At 55.3% G+C, this 13,366-nt stretch overlaps 1 protein-coding gene and 1 pseudogene across 1 annotated transcript; both read left to right on the top strand.

Annotated features, from left to right (window-relative positions):
* Positions 1-614: 614 nt before the first annotated feature.
* LOC125554847 lies at positions 615-3,400 on the top strand (annotated as a pseudogene).
* A 3,177-nt stretch (positions 3,401-6,577) lies between these two features.
* On the top strand, positions 6,578-8,941 carry LOC125552489 (3-ketoacyl-CoA synthase 6-like). Its single transcript, XM_048716064.1, has 2 exons — positions 6,578-7,570; positions 7,650-8,941. The coding sequence occupies exons 1-2, from the start codon at positions 6,854-6,856 to the stop codon at positions 8,421-8,423; spliced, it is 1,491 nt and encodes a 496-aa protein (XP_048572021.1). The 5' UTR covers positions 6,578-6,853; the 3' UTR covers positions 8,424-8,941.
* Positions 8,942-13,366: the final 4,425 nt, after the last annotated feature.

Here is a 13,366-nt window from a genome sequence, read left to right on the forward strand (position 1 = left end):
TATCAATCAAGCAGGACGTAGGGTTTTACCTCCATCAAGAGGGCCCGAACCTGGGTAAAACATTGTGTCCCCTGCCTCCTGTTACCATCCGGCCTAGACGCACAGTTCGGGACCCCCTACCCGAGATCCGCCGGTTTTGACACCGACAGTGGTTCTCTTGGATGTTTGGGGGGTACGTGTATATATATAGGAGGAATAAGTACGTCGGTGGAGCAACGAGGGGCCCACGAGGGTGGAGGGCATGCCCGGGGGGTAGGCGCACCCCCTGCCTCGTGCCCTCCTCGATCGTTTATTGACGCCCACTCCAAGTCTCTTGGATAATGTTTGTTGAGAAAATCATGTTCCCGAAGGTTTCATCCCGTTTGGACTTCGTTTGATATTCCTTTTCGGCGAAACTCTAAAATAGGCAAAAAAACAGCAATTTGGGTTGGGCCTCCGGTTAGTAGGTTAGTCCCAAAAATGATATAAAAGTGTACAATAAAGCCCATTAACATCCAAAATAGATAATATAATAGCATGGAGCAATCAAAAATTATAGATACGTTGGAGACGTATCATTAGGCTAGGTGTAGGATCGATTTCCTACTGAACGAACCGTCGATATCGACTAGGTTATGGACGCACGGATGAGGCTGATAATTCATGTAGCAGCACTGATTAGTGTGATTCATGCATGGGTCATGTTCATGCACCATAGAGTTGTTCGTCGTGCTGGGAGACCTTTGATCCGCTATGGTCCATTGTATGTCCGGGAACAGGAGAGGATCCAAAATCTGAACTACATCTACAACTGCGATGACGTTGAGTCTCTGTGGATGCTTCGAATGAAAAGAACACCATTTTCCAGGCTTGTCGAGACCTTCAGGAGTAGGGAGCTGCTACAAGATAACATGAACCCCAGCGTGGAAGAGCAAGTGGTCGTGTTCCTCCATGTCATTGGCCATAACCAGAGGTTCAGGGTCATTCACAACACGTTCAGGAGATCAATGGAGACCATTGATGTCGCTTGAAGTTACGTTGGTATTTCCCCAAAGAGGAAGGGATGATGCAGCACAGCGGCGATAGGTATTTCCCTCAAATATGAAACCAAGGTTATCGAACTAGTAGGAGAACCAAGCAACACAACGTAAACAGCCCCTGCACACAGATAACAAATCCTCGCAACCCGACGTGTTAAAGGGGTTGTCAATCCCTTTCGGGTAACGGTGCCAGCAATTGTTGCGTGGCAGGAGAAAGTTGTAATAGATTGAATAAATAGATCGCAAATAAAATAAAGTGCAGCAGAGTATTTTTGGGTTTTTAGATTAATAGATCTAAAAATAAAAGCAAATAAAAGTAGATCGTAAAGGCAAATAATATGAGAAAGAGACCGGGGGGCGTAGGTTTCACTAGTGGCTTCTCTCAAGAAAAATAGAAAACAGTGGATGAACAAATTACTGTTCGGCAATTGATAGAACTTCAAATACTCATGATGATATCCAGGCAATGATCATTACATAGGAATCACGTCCAAGATTAATAGACCGACTCCTGCCTGCATCTACTACTATTACTCCACACATCGACCGCTATCCAGCATGCATCTAGTGTATTAAGTTCATGGAGAAACGGAATAATGCAATAAGAACGATGACATGATGTAGACAAGATCTATATATGTAGAGATAGACCTCATCGTTTTATCCTTAGTAGCAATGATACATACGTGTCGGTTCCCCTTCTGTCACTGGGATCAAGCACTGTAAGATCGAACCCACTACAAAGCACCTCTTCCCATTGCAAGATAAATAGATCAAGTTGGCCAAAAAAACTCAAATATCGGAGAAGAAATACGAGGCTATAAGAGATCATGCATAAAAGAGATCAAAAAAACTCAAATATTTTCATGGATATAAAAAGATAGATTTGATCATAAACTCAAAGTTCATCGATCCCAACAAACACACTACAAAAGAGTTACATCATATGGACCTTCAAGAGACCATTGTATTGAGAATCAAGAGAGAGAGAGAGAGGAATCCATCTAGCTACTAACTACGGACCCGGAGGTCTACAAAGAACTACTCACGCATCATCGGAGAGGCACCAATGGAGGTGGTGAACCCCATCCGAGATGGTGTCTAGATTGGATCTGGTGGTTCTGGACTCTGCGGCGGCTGGATCAATATTTCGTCGACTCCCCTAGGGTTTCTAGTATATTGGGGTATTTATAGAGCAAAGAGGCGGTCCGGGGGCCACTTGAGGTGGGCACAACCCACTAGGCGCAGCCAGGGCCCGTTGTGTTCCTTCTGGACCATAAAAATTCTTCATAAAGTTTCATGGCATTTGGACTCCGTTTGATATTGATTTTCTACGATGTAAAAAACATGAAAAAAATAGCAACTGGCACTTGGCACTATGTCAATAGGTTAGTACCAAAAAATGATATAAAATGATTATAAAACATCCAAGATTGATAATATAACAGCATGAAACAATTAAAAATTATAGATACGTTGGAGACGTATCAACCATCTCTAGGTATTTCAAGCAGGTGCTTTTTGCTATTGGGGAGCTTAGAGGAGAGATGATCAGGAGACCATCTGGCCAGACTCCACCCAAGATACACGGAAGCCCAAGATGGTATCCATACTTCAAGGTGAGCATTGACAATATACACTTTTCATGGCTTGTTATGCTTGTATTGTTCAAGTGAAGCACTAACACAAGCTTGTGATGCCATTTTCAGGATTGCATTGGGGCAATAGATGGTACTCATGTCACTGCCAGAGTTCCTAGGTCACAGTCTGCAGCATACAGGGGGAGGAAGCACTACACAAGCCAGAATGTGCTTGTTGTTGTTGACTTTGATCTAAAGTTCACATATGTGCTGGCTGGCTGGAAAGGGTCAGCGCATGATGCTAACATTCTCAGTGACAGTATGAGTCGACCTGATGGGATCAGCATCCCCGACGGCAAGTTCTACCTTGGACATGCCAGCTATGCATGTCGGTCGGGTATTCTTCCATCCTTCGGGAAAACCAGGTACCATCTCAACGAGTTCTCTGGTAGGAACTATCTTAGGACTGCACAGGAGCTGTTTAATCTCAGACACTCCAGTCTTCGAGTAACTGTTGAGAGGGCATTTGGAACTCTGAAGAATAGGTTTAAGATCCTGGATCAGAAGCCATTCCACCCATACTCCACTCAGGTTAAGCTTGTTCTTGCTTGTTGCATTTTGCACAACTGGATCCTCCAGTGGGGCTTTGATGAACACGTGCTTGAGGAGGAAGAGGTCGAGCCTGACGATGTTGTTAGCTCCGGCCATGGTGTGGAGACATTTGACAATGACGCTTGAAAAAACAAAAGATTGGAGTGGGCAGAGGCAATGCGGCTTAACAGAGGTCGGTGCAAGATTTAAAGAAGATGGAAGAAGAAGCAGCAGCAGCAGCAGAAGCGGAAGCAGAGGAAGATCTGGTAGCAGCAACACCGATGAACTATCATCTATTTAGCCAATGGCTCTTAATAATGTAAACTGTTATTTGATACTCCCTCCGTTCCGAAATGTAGTGCGCATAGTTTTTTGGGGGAAATTCCAAATTGTAGTGCGTGTTTGCTACTTTGCCCCGTTCTTGACGAAAATATCCCTTGTCTTCTTCCTCGCATATCTCCTGCTCCCGTACGCATCGCCTCCGCCTCGCCGTGTCCATGGCCTCGCAACACGGAGGAGGAGCTCCAGCGCGTGCACGCACGTGAAGGTCGCTGGCACAGAGTAGATTCACTAGCCGATGGAGCTTCAGCGCGAGCACGCGCACGCGAGTATCGGCGGCGTAGAGCATATTCACCACCAGTCGGGTGCAGTCACCGCCACCAGCCCGTTCAACACGTGCAGCTGCGCGCCGCGTCTGGCGGCAGCGTGAACCGACCGACGACGGCGAGAATCAAGCTGGACGACTCGGTCAATAAGACGACAGAGGGGCCGGCGGCGGCGGACGCCGGTAGCAGGATCTGGCTGCGGGCGCCTAGCGTGGTCATCAAGTGGAACTTCCTGGCGCCGTTGTGCTTGTGGGGGAGGTGGGGTGTCTCCGCCGGGCAAGCGTGCGCGGGTAGAAGGAGAACCTGACCCATGCGTCCGCTTCTACTTCGGCATGACCATGTCTGGAGTTACTCGTCCCCGCCCAGCCTCTCTCTCCATGGCGGGCTTCTCTACGTCCACTGCAGCAGGCATCAGCGAGTCCGCCACCAGTAGCTGGAGCAACGCACCCGTGTACGGCTTCTTGGCGGCCGCCGCGGCCGTGTACGGCTAACCACGGTGACGCTGGCTAAAGGATGAAGGGGAGGGGGGAGGAGGAGGAAGAAGATGGGGAGGAGTAAGAAAAAAGAGGAGCCGCCTGACAAACGTCGACGCCGGAGGAGGCGCCGCCTGACGACGACGGCACCGGAGACTAGCGTCGGCAACGCATGGCTGGAGTACTAATCGGTACTAGTAGTACTAGTACTACTTGGACCAGGCGTGAGAGAGATGGAGTGGGGGCTTTCTTGTCCAAAATTTAATGCCAGCACACTCATTGGTATGTGTGTTAGAAACTATGCGCATTAGATTTTGAAACGGAGGGAGTAGTAGTTAGGATGAACTGTCATTTGTTTAACTAGCTGGCACTACATGTTTAGATTATGTGGGATAAGCTCACCACTACATGTTCATTGGCCCGATCCTCGCACGCAGATGTTTAACGCCGCTGCACGTACTAAGCGAAAAGGACCACGGTGCAATTTCCCTGGAGACAAAATGTTTTCGCCACGGTCCTTTCGACTCCGGGAGATTGGGAGATGGCCCCTTTACTTTCACTCACCACTTGCACAGTCTGCGCGGCTGCCTGCTGCGCCGGTGGCAGGGGAGGGGCTTTAAATTGGATCCGCTTAGGTCACTGCATATGTGGCGGACGTGCGAAACAGATTTGGCGTCGAGGCTTTACTGCCCTCCTCTCTGGGATCGTCGGGTGCCCGCCTGCAGTTACATCTCCTTCCTCTCTCTCACCCACCACGGCGCGATCTCGGGTCTCAAGTCTGAACCACATTCACTGCTTCCGGTCGCCAGAAAATATGGCATCAGGGCAGCACTGCCACGCCGGGCAATTGCAGCTCTGGCCGTTCAAAGATCGGGCAGCATAGCACCCAATCCAATCCAATCCAATGCAGTCCAGTCCAGCTGGAGCTGCTGCTGCTGTGCCACTGTACCGTCAGAGTTTGTCCTCTGAATCATTAACCAAGGTCGCAGGTGTAATGTGATGGCCTACTGTACACCAGTACTCCATCCACGGCCACTGAATTGGTTGCTCAACGGAGGCCGTACCGAGTGCACAATGCTGGTGCCCGTGCCTACCGCTACCATTACCAGAAGACAGCGATTCAGCCTCCACCAAAAACTGGCGCCTTTTTCCTCCAAAACAGGCTGCCAGCGTCGCGTCTCCTGATCTCCAAACCCAACGAAACCCGATTTTCTCCAGACGAATGGGAGAAAACTGAAACGGAGGTAGTACCGTTTCAGTCGTTGCAGAGCGGGTCTCGCAGGGGCTTTATGACGGGGCAGCGACCCTGCTGCAGGAGTGCCTTAATTGTGCAAGCACAAGGGACCAACAGAGGAGTAATTTGCACATGTGGCCATGGACAGGTGTCGCTGTGTGTGTGTGGAGAGCTCGACTCGGTAACAACAAGTCGCGGGTGCAAGGGAGGGAGACGATTGGTCAGTCCAATTATTGTACGTGTGCCTGGCCGTAGTCGTCGAGGGAAAAAAATTACCAGGAACGGTGCACTGCCTCTGATCCTGAACGATGTGAAAAAGGGGGAATGCAGGGGTTTCGACGTCCCATTCAGAATTTGGAGTTGGATGTGACTGTTGCCGCCGGACGACGTGTGCTTGGCTCACCTCGATCAGGCGTTGGTACGTCTGTTGAACTAACCGCCCCTGTGAGTCTCTGGGTTTGTTCGTCAGATACAGGATAGGGCAGCAGCAGCAACATGACAGCATGAGTTGTAAATTATACGTCCGGTTTATATCCTTAGGTTGGTTAACCAGCGCGATTATTCAGATGCAAGCATGACCGTGCGCCGGTGTACCCTTTTTTCGGTCACTTTCCCGTCCTATTTAATCAGTATATCATGCCGAAGCAAGTGATTGGAGCTCAACTGTCTGCAGCTCAAAGGGATAGTATCAGGCAAGCAGGCCATGTAAGTACTGCTCCGCCGTGCGACTAATAATGATCACAGGCACAGTTTGTACTACGACAAATAATGTGCATCTAACAACAACTGTAAAATTTCAGGAGCATTGGCGTTAACCGTCACCCTGCTGAGCAGAAGGCCGATGGGAACGGCGCGGATGCCGGAGAAAGCGATCCCGGTGCACGACGAGGAAGACTGTAGTCGCACGCAGGCAGCGCAAGGTCCCGTGCCCGTGTGTGAGCGCGAAGAAGCAGGCGCCCCGAGTGGCCAGCCAAGGCGAGCTCACGCTCCGGTTGGTGGCGGTAGCCAGTCTCCTCATTTAAACTGCCCATCTGCCCCGGCCCTCCCCTCCGCCCCGCCACTCTATTAAACCCCGCCACGCCACCACCTCCTCCGCAACCGCAACCGCAGCCCCGGCATCTCACCTCACCTCGTCGCACTCCAACCCCAACCCCAACCCCACACCCAGCCAGCACCCGGAGACGTGTCCGTGCGCGCAGCACCAACCCAGCGGTGCGCCGCAGAAGCAGGCAGGCAGGCCGGTCTGCCAGTGGCGCGCGGCGTGCGGGACGGAGCCAGAGCGCGAGCCGTGACGTGCGGGCGCGGGCCGGGCTAGACTCGCCCCTAAGTAGCACCGATCGACGGACCGGTCATGCCGAGCGCGCTGGGGAGCGGCTTCGCCGGGTCGGTGAGGCTCAAGTACGTGAAGCTGGGGTACCAGTACCTGGTGAACCACTTCCTGGCGCTGCTGCTGGTGCCGGTCATGGCGGCCACGGCGATCGAGCTGGCGCGCCTCGGCCCCGGCGAGCTGCTCGCGCTCTGGCGCGCCCTCCACCTCGACCTCGTGCACATCCTCTGCTCCGCCTTCCTCGTCGTCTTCGTCGCCACCGTCTACTTCATGTCGCGCCCCAGGCCCGTCTTCCTCGTCGACTACTGCTGCTACAAGCCCTCGCCCAGCTTCCGGGTGCCCTTCACCACCTTCATGGAGCACATCAAGCTCATCTCCAACAACGACAGGAGCCTCCGCTTCCAGACCCGCATCCTCGAGCGCTCGGGGCTCGGGGAGGAGACCTGCCTCCCGCCGGCCAACCACTACATCCCGCCCAACCCCAGCATGGAGGCCTCCCGCGCCGAGGCGCAGCTCGTCATCTTCAACGCCATCGACGACCTCGTCCGCCGCACGGGGCTCAAGCCCAAGGACATCGACATCCTCGTCGTCAACTGCAGCCTCTTCTCCCCGACGCCCTCCCTCTCCGCCATGATCATCAACAAGTACAAGCTCCGCAGCAACATCCGCAGCTTCAACCTCTCCGGCATGGGCTGCAGCGCCGGCCTCATCTCCATCGACCTCGCGCGCGACATGCTCCAGGTAAGTACTAATAAACCCATTGATTCGATCACCAGCTAGCTTGCGATATGGGTATGGATCTGATCATGTGATCTCACAGGTGCATCCCAACTCGAACGCGCTGGTGATCTCGACGGAGATCATCACGCCCAACTTCTACCACGGGAGCCGGCGGGACATGCTGCTGCCCAACTGCCTGTTCCGGATGGGCGCGGCGGCGATCCTGCTGTCGAACCGGCGGCGGGAGGCGCGGCGCGCCAAGTACAGGCTGGTGCACGTGGTGCGCACGCACAAGGGCGCGGACGACCGCGCGTACCGGTGCGTGTACGAGGAGGAGGACGACGAGGGGCACTCGGGCATCTCGCTGTCCAAGGAGCTCATGGCCATCGCCGGCGAGGCGCTCAAGTCCAACATCACCACCATGGGCCCGCTGGTGCTGCCCATGTCGGAGCAGCTGCTCTTCTTCTTCCGCCTGGTGGGGCGCAAGGTGGTCAACAGCAAGTGGAAGCCCTACATCCCGGACTTCAAGCTGGCGTTCGAGCACTTCTGCATCCACGCCGGCGGCCGCGCCGTCATCGACGAGCTGCAGAAGAACCTGGAGCTGTCGCCGCGGCACGTGGAGGCGTCGCGGATGACGCTGCACCGGTTCGGCAACACCTCCAGCAGCTCGCTCTGGTACGAGCTCGCCTACATCGAGGCCAAGGGCCGCATGCGCAAGGGCGACCGCGTGTGGCAGATCGGCTTCGGCAGCGGCTTCAAGTGCAACAGCGCCGTCTGGAAGTGCCTCCGCACCGTCAAGACGCCCACCGACGGGCCCTGGGAGGACTGCATCCAGCGCTACCCCGTCCACATCCCGGACGTCGTCAAGCTGTGAGGAGCTCAGCTCGCCGCCGGCGGCCGTGCCATTACCCTGCACGTACGTGTCCCCCGAAACCTGGAGCTCTGTGGGGGTCCCGACCAAATTAAACCAATCTCTTTCTCTCCTTTGCTCTCTTTCTTCCTTTTCCTTTTTCTATTTTTCGTCGCCATAAATGGAATTACATGGATACTCGTGGGATGCGTCACACAAGGAGGGGATCATTCATCATTCACAGGGAGATTAGTCGGCTACCCGTATATTTATGTTGAATTGGAGGACGCTAACGTGGGCGTGCGTGGTTGTTAAACTGTTCGTGTCACGGATTTCCACTGCGGTGAAAGGGATACTTACATTGGCACTGGGGGCTTTGTCAATCAAATTCCCTTCGGTTGTGTAAACCTTCTTCATGCATGACTTCTTCCCGCATACATGCATGCACTTCTTTCTCGGTATTGCTTGTAGGTTAGTAGATGATGATGTAACTGCCAGTGTGTATTGTTTGGTGTCGTGTCATTAGAGGTTTTCAGTTCTTACGCATATTGTTGAATGCTACTCCCTCTGTAAACTAATATAGGATCGTTTAGATCAGTAATCTAAACAATCCTATATTAGTTCACAGAGGGAGTAGTATACTTCTCTGCAAGTATTCTGTAAGTGCAACCACCAGTTACTCATGAATTTCATGGTCGTATAATTTGAAGAAAACTCATGATCCACACAAGACATTACGAAAAGACAGAAATCCATCTGCACAATGAGCTCCCTTGCTTCTTCGGAGGAATTTCTTTTCTCTGACAGAGATGCTTTTCCTTCCTGCCTGCCATCAAAGGCTGGCTCCGGGAACACTTCACTCTCGTTCCGTTACGAGTGTGCAATATAGGTACTCCACCATGCCCGCTCCCAACCCACCACCGCTCCACCGGCCCATACCGGCGACGCTCGCTCCGGCGTCGTCGGCCACACCTCACTCCCTTCCCGCTGCCCTCCTAGCCGGCCTCCACCGCCCGTCCCAGCAGCTCCTCTGGGAGTTCCCTGCTTCGCAGGCCTCGTCCCCGGTGCTCCTGGTGTGCCCGATCCAGATCTGAACTTCGACACGCCTCCGCCTCCTCCCCCGGGTCGACCGCGTCTCCCAGCTGATGAGGTGCAGGTGGTGCTGGAAACCCCTCCCGGCCTGCTCGCCAACGCTGCTTCCCCACCTACCGGCTTCAATGCGGCTGGGGCTGCCTGTACCGCCATCTCGTCGGACGCCAGGGATCTTAATGGAGGCTCTGCCGCGGGATGGCTCGCTTGCTTTCAGCCTGCGCCAGTGCAGGATGCCGCTGAGCAATCAAGGCCGCGCGGCGCGGCGGCCGCGGGGCTCGAGGTTGAGAAGACCGCGCCATGGGTTGAGGTCAAATCACGGCGGCCACGCTCGCCGGCCAAGCCAGCTGTGGCATTCACTGCGCGCGCTCCTCCCCCTGCGTGGATAAAGGGGCTCTGCTTCCACTGCCTTGGCCACCGACACCGGGCCGTCGACTGCCGAAACCCCGTCACCTGCAGGCGCTGCTTTCGCTCGGGCCATTGGGCGCGCGACTGCTTCCACGCCCCGCGCCCTCATCTGCGTCCCGGCGCGCCTAGGCAGTGCACAACGCCACCCCCTCCGCCGCCTCGGATCCTGTAGAAGGCCGACCAGTCCCCGTCCCCGCCGGCTGCGATGGCCTCCGCTGTTGCGACCTCGGCCTGGGCTGGCGACCACTCCGTCCGCCCGGAGGTGTCCGCCACCATCCACGACACCCCCGCCATGCAGCTAGAGATGGCCCTCCTGGAGTCCAACGCCGTCGTCGCCTGGTTCGACCGGGACCGCCAAGTCTCCACCAATGAGATGGCCGCATTCCTCGCTGACAGGCTCGGGGCGCTGCAACCTGATGTGGTCGTCGTCCTCCACCACCCTGAGAAGTATCTCGTGTGGTTCATCCACAAGCATCACGCCGAGCTGGCCGCCTCCCGTCGTGTGCTGCCGTTCGGGGACACCAAGCTACAGCTGCGGGCGTGGCGGCTTGAGGCGCACGCGGAGCACGTCGACCTCGGCCAACACGTTCGCCTATGCCTCGAGGGCCTCCCCCTCTATGCCTGGGATGAGCTCGCCGTCGCCAACGCTGTCGGCTCCGGGTGCTCCCTCGACTACATCGAACCCGCGTCCAAGTTGAAGACGGACACCCAGGTCCCGGGCCTCTGGGCATGGACGCCCTGCCTTAGCAAGGTCCCGCGAGTGAGCTGGGTCACCCTTCCCGCTCGCAACGGGGGTGCTCCGATCTACGGTAGGAAAGGACTCGAGCATCGGGTCCTCGTACACCTCGACATCCATGAGGATCCCTCCTCGGGCAGGCTGGTCTCCAAGCCATTCACATGGCGCTACAACATCGTGGATGGCGAGGCCAAAGCTCGCGACAGGCGTGAGCGCGTCTCCCGTCCCGTGCGTCAGGATCGGCGCGACCGAGGTGAAGATGGTGACCGCGGTTGTCGCCGCGACGGGCGCGACGCGTCCAGGGGAGGTCAAGACAGCGGTGCACGTCCCCACAGGAGCCATTCCCGTGCGCCTCGCGATGATCAGCGGCATGGCCAAGACAGGGGAAGCAGGGTTGACCACCGCGGCAACCGCGACGGCCGTAGGCGTGCTGCATCGCCGGCGCCCCTGCCGGCCGGCACCCCTATCCTCTTGGGCTCCGGCGCCGACTGCGACCCCGAGGCTAGCGCCCTAGAGATGGGTCGAGCCCCTCCGGCCATGGCTCTGGCTGCTCCTGTGGAGGCTCGTGGTCGCAGCCCGTCTAGGCACGCGCGCCCTGGCAGTGCCAGGCGAGACTCAAGGGATGCCCGCACTCCTCCGGCTTCGCTGCCCCTCTCCCCCACGTCCGTGCTCCGCTCACCACCCCCTCCAAGCGTGACGAGGCTAGGGCTGCTACAGAGGCCATTCAAGAGAGGAGTCCAGCACTCATTGAGCTTTGCTCGTCGGTCTCCATGTTGAGCCCCCTCCTCCACGTTTCGCCAGTACGCCCTCCCGGCTTTGAGGCATCTCCTACACCACCCCTCCTCAGCAGTGGCCCCCTGCAGCGAACCCCGACCTCTCCATGGGCTCGTAAACGTGCAGATGATGATGTGTTGCCGGCGGGGCTTGCTGAACTGCTTGTGCCAAGCCTGGGGGTGGCTCTCCCGGAGCCGTTGTTCTGTGCTCGCCAGCCTACGCTGTTGATGTGTGCTCCGGATCTCCCTCCTTCCCCTGCTTCAACACCACCCAGGAAGCCGACAGCCCGCCGGAAAACTCTCGCTGGCGTGAAGATCTCCAAGGTGGGTGGCCTCTCCCTGCAGAGGATCAGGCGCCCTGTTGTCCTCGCAGCAACGACGTCGGCGGCACAGGCGGCTGAGCAGTTTATTGGCCGCAGCCTGGGCATCATCAAGAACGGGCAGGACGTCACCACTGCCACCCTGGATGCCTTCGCTGTAAAGTTCAAAGAGCAGCTTCCTCCTGATGTAATTGTGGCCATGAGAGAGTTCTTTGAGCTAGACAATGGGGCTGTTACAGCAGTGGAAGATGCTCTGATCGAGCATGGTGGAGCAGGGGTACTCGACACTGTGGGAGCAGATGTTGCCGCGGGCTCGCTGGATGTGAACGCCTGAGGTTTAGATCTTGTAGTAGCTGCTGCTGGGTGCGTTGTTCCTCATGTTAGTGCAACATCTGTTGTTTTGTAAGGGTCTGTTCCAGTTCAAGGGCAATAGCTCTGTTTGTGGAAGAACTACAACTCTGTACGTGGTTTGTACCAGTTCAAGGGCAATAGCTCATGTTAGTGCAACTATGTACGTGGTTTCGTCCATTTGGCCTTGTGCTAGTCCATGCTTCCATCTTGTTCATGCATGTGTGTGCCCCTATCATGGGCTTCATCCAAACCTCAGGGCCACCTTACTTTCCAATGACAGTACAACCGATAAACACAATTAGCTGGAATGTGCGGGGGCTTAATTGCCCAGACCGAAGAGCTACTGTTAAAGCAACGCTTGCCGACTCCTCCTGCCAGCTTGTCTGTCTTCAGGAGACTAAGTTGAGTGTTGTCGACAAGTTCATCGTTGCGTCACTTGGGGGAAACAGACTGGGTGGCTTTGCCCAGCGTCCGGCGAACGGAACTAGGGGCGGTATCCTATTGCTATGGGATGAGAATCTACTTGATGCTTCCGACTTTGTCACCTCTGCATACTGTATTTCTGCCACGTTCTGTATACGTGCTTCTGGCTCCTGCTTCAAGCTCACTTCGGTCTATGGCCCCACTGATTCCTCGTGCAAAGATGCTTTTTTTTGCGGAGTTGCTCAACCACAAACCACCTACGGATGTGGCTTGGTTGGTTGCCGGGGACTTTAACCAAATTTACCGAGCCAGGGATAAGAACAAGAGGAACGTCAACACGAGCAGAATTAACCGCTTCCGGTCGACGCTTCATTCCTGTGAACTCAAGGAAATCCACCTCCAGAACAGACGCTTCACTTGGAGCAACGAACGTGCCAATCCCACATTGTGCAAGCTTGATTCCTTCTTCTGCAATGCCGAGTGGGACACCACTCACAACAATCACTTGTTACATGCCCTGTCGTCTTCCCTCTCTGACCATTGCCCTCTGTTGCTCGCTGATGACAAGGGCCCTAGGCGCCCGCGTACATTCAGATTTGAGAATTTCTGGGTATCTTTGCCCGGATTTCACGAGGTCGTTCTTGATGCTTGGGCGGAGAGGGTGAGTCATTTTGAACCGTACCAGGTCCTCCACCATAAGCTCAAAAAAACGGCGCTCCGCCTTGCTCAGTGGAGCAAGCGTATCTTCTCCAAGGCCAAGGTGCAGCTCCATGCAGCCAACATCATCATCCTCCGCCTGGACATTGCGCAAGAGGAGCGACTGCTATCCCCGGAGGAGCTTGACCTACGCTCTAGGCTTAAGAGGCG

The sequence above is a fragment of the Triticum urartu genome, chromosome 4, assembly GCF_003073215.2.
Source record: "Triticum urartu cultivar G1812 chromosome 4, Tu2.1, whole genome shotgun sequence".
Classification (NCBI taxonomy): Eukaryota; Viridiplantae; Streptophyta; class Magnoliopsida; order Poales; family Poaceae; genus Triticum; species Triticum urartu.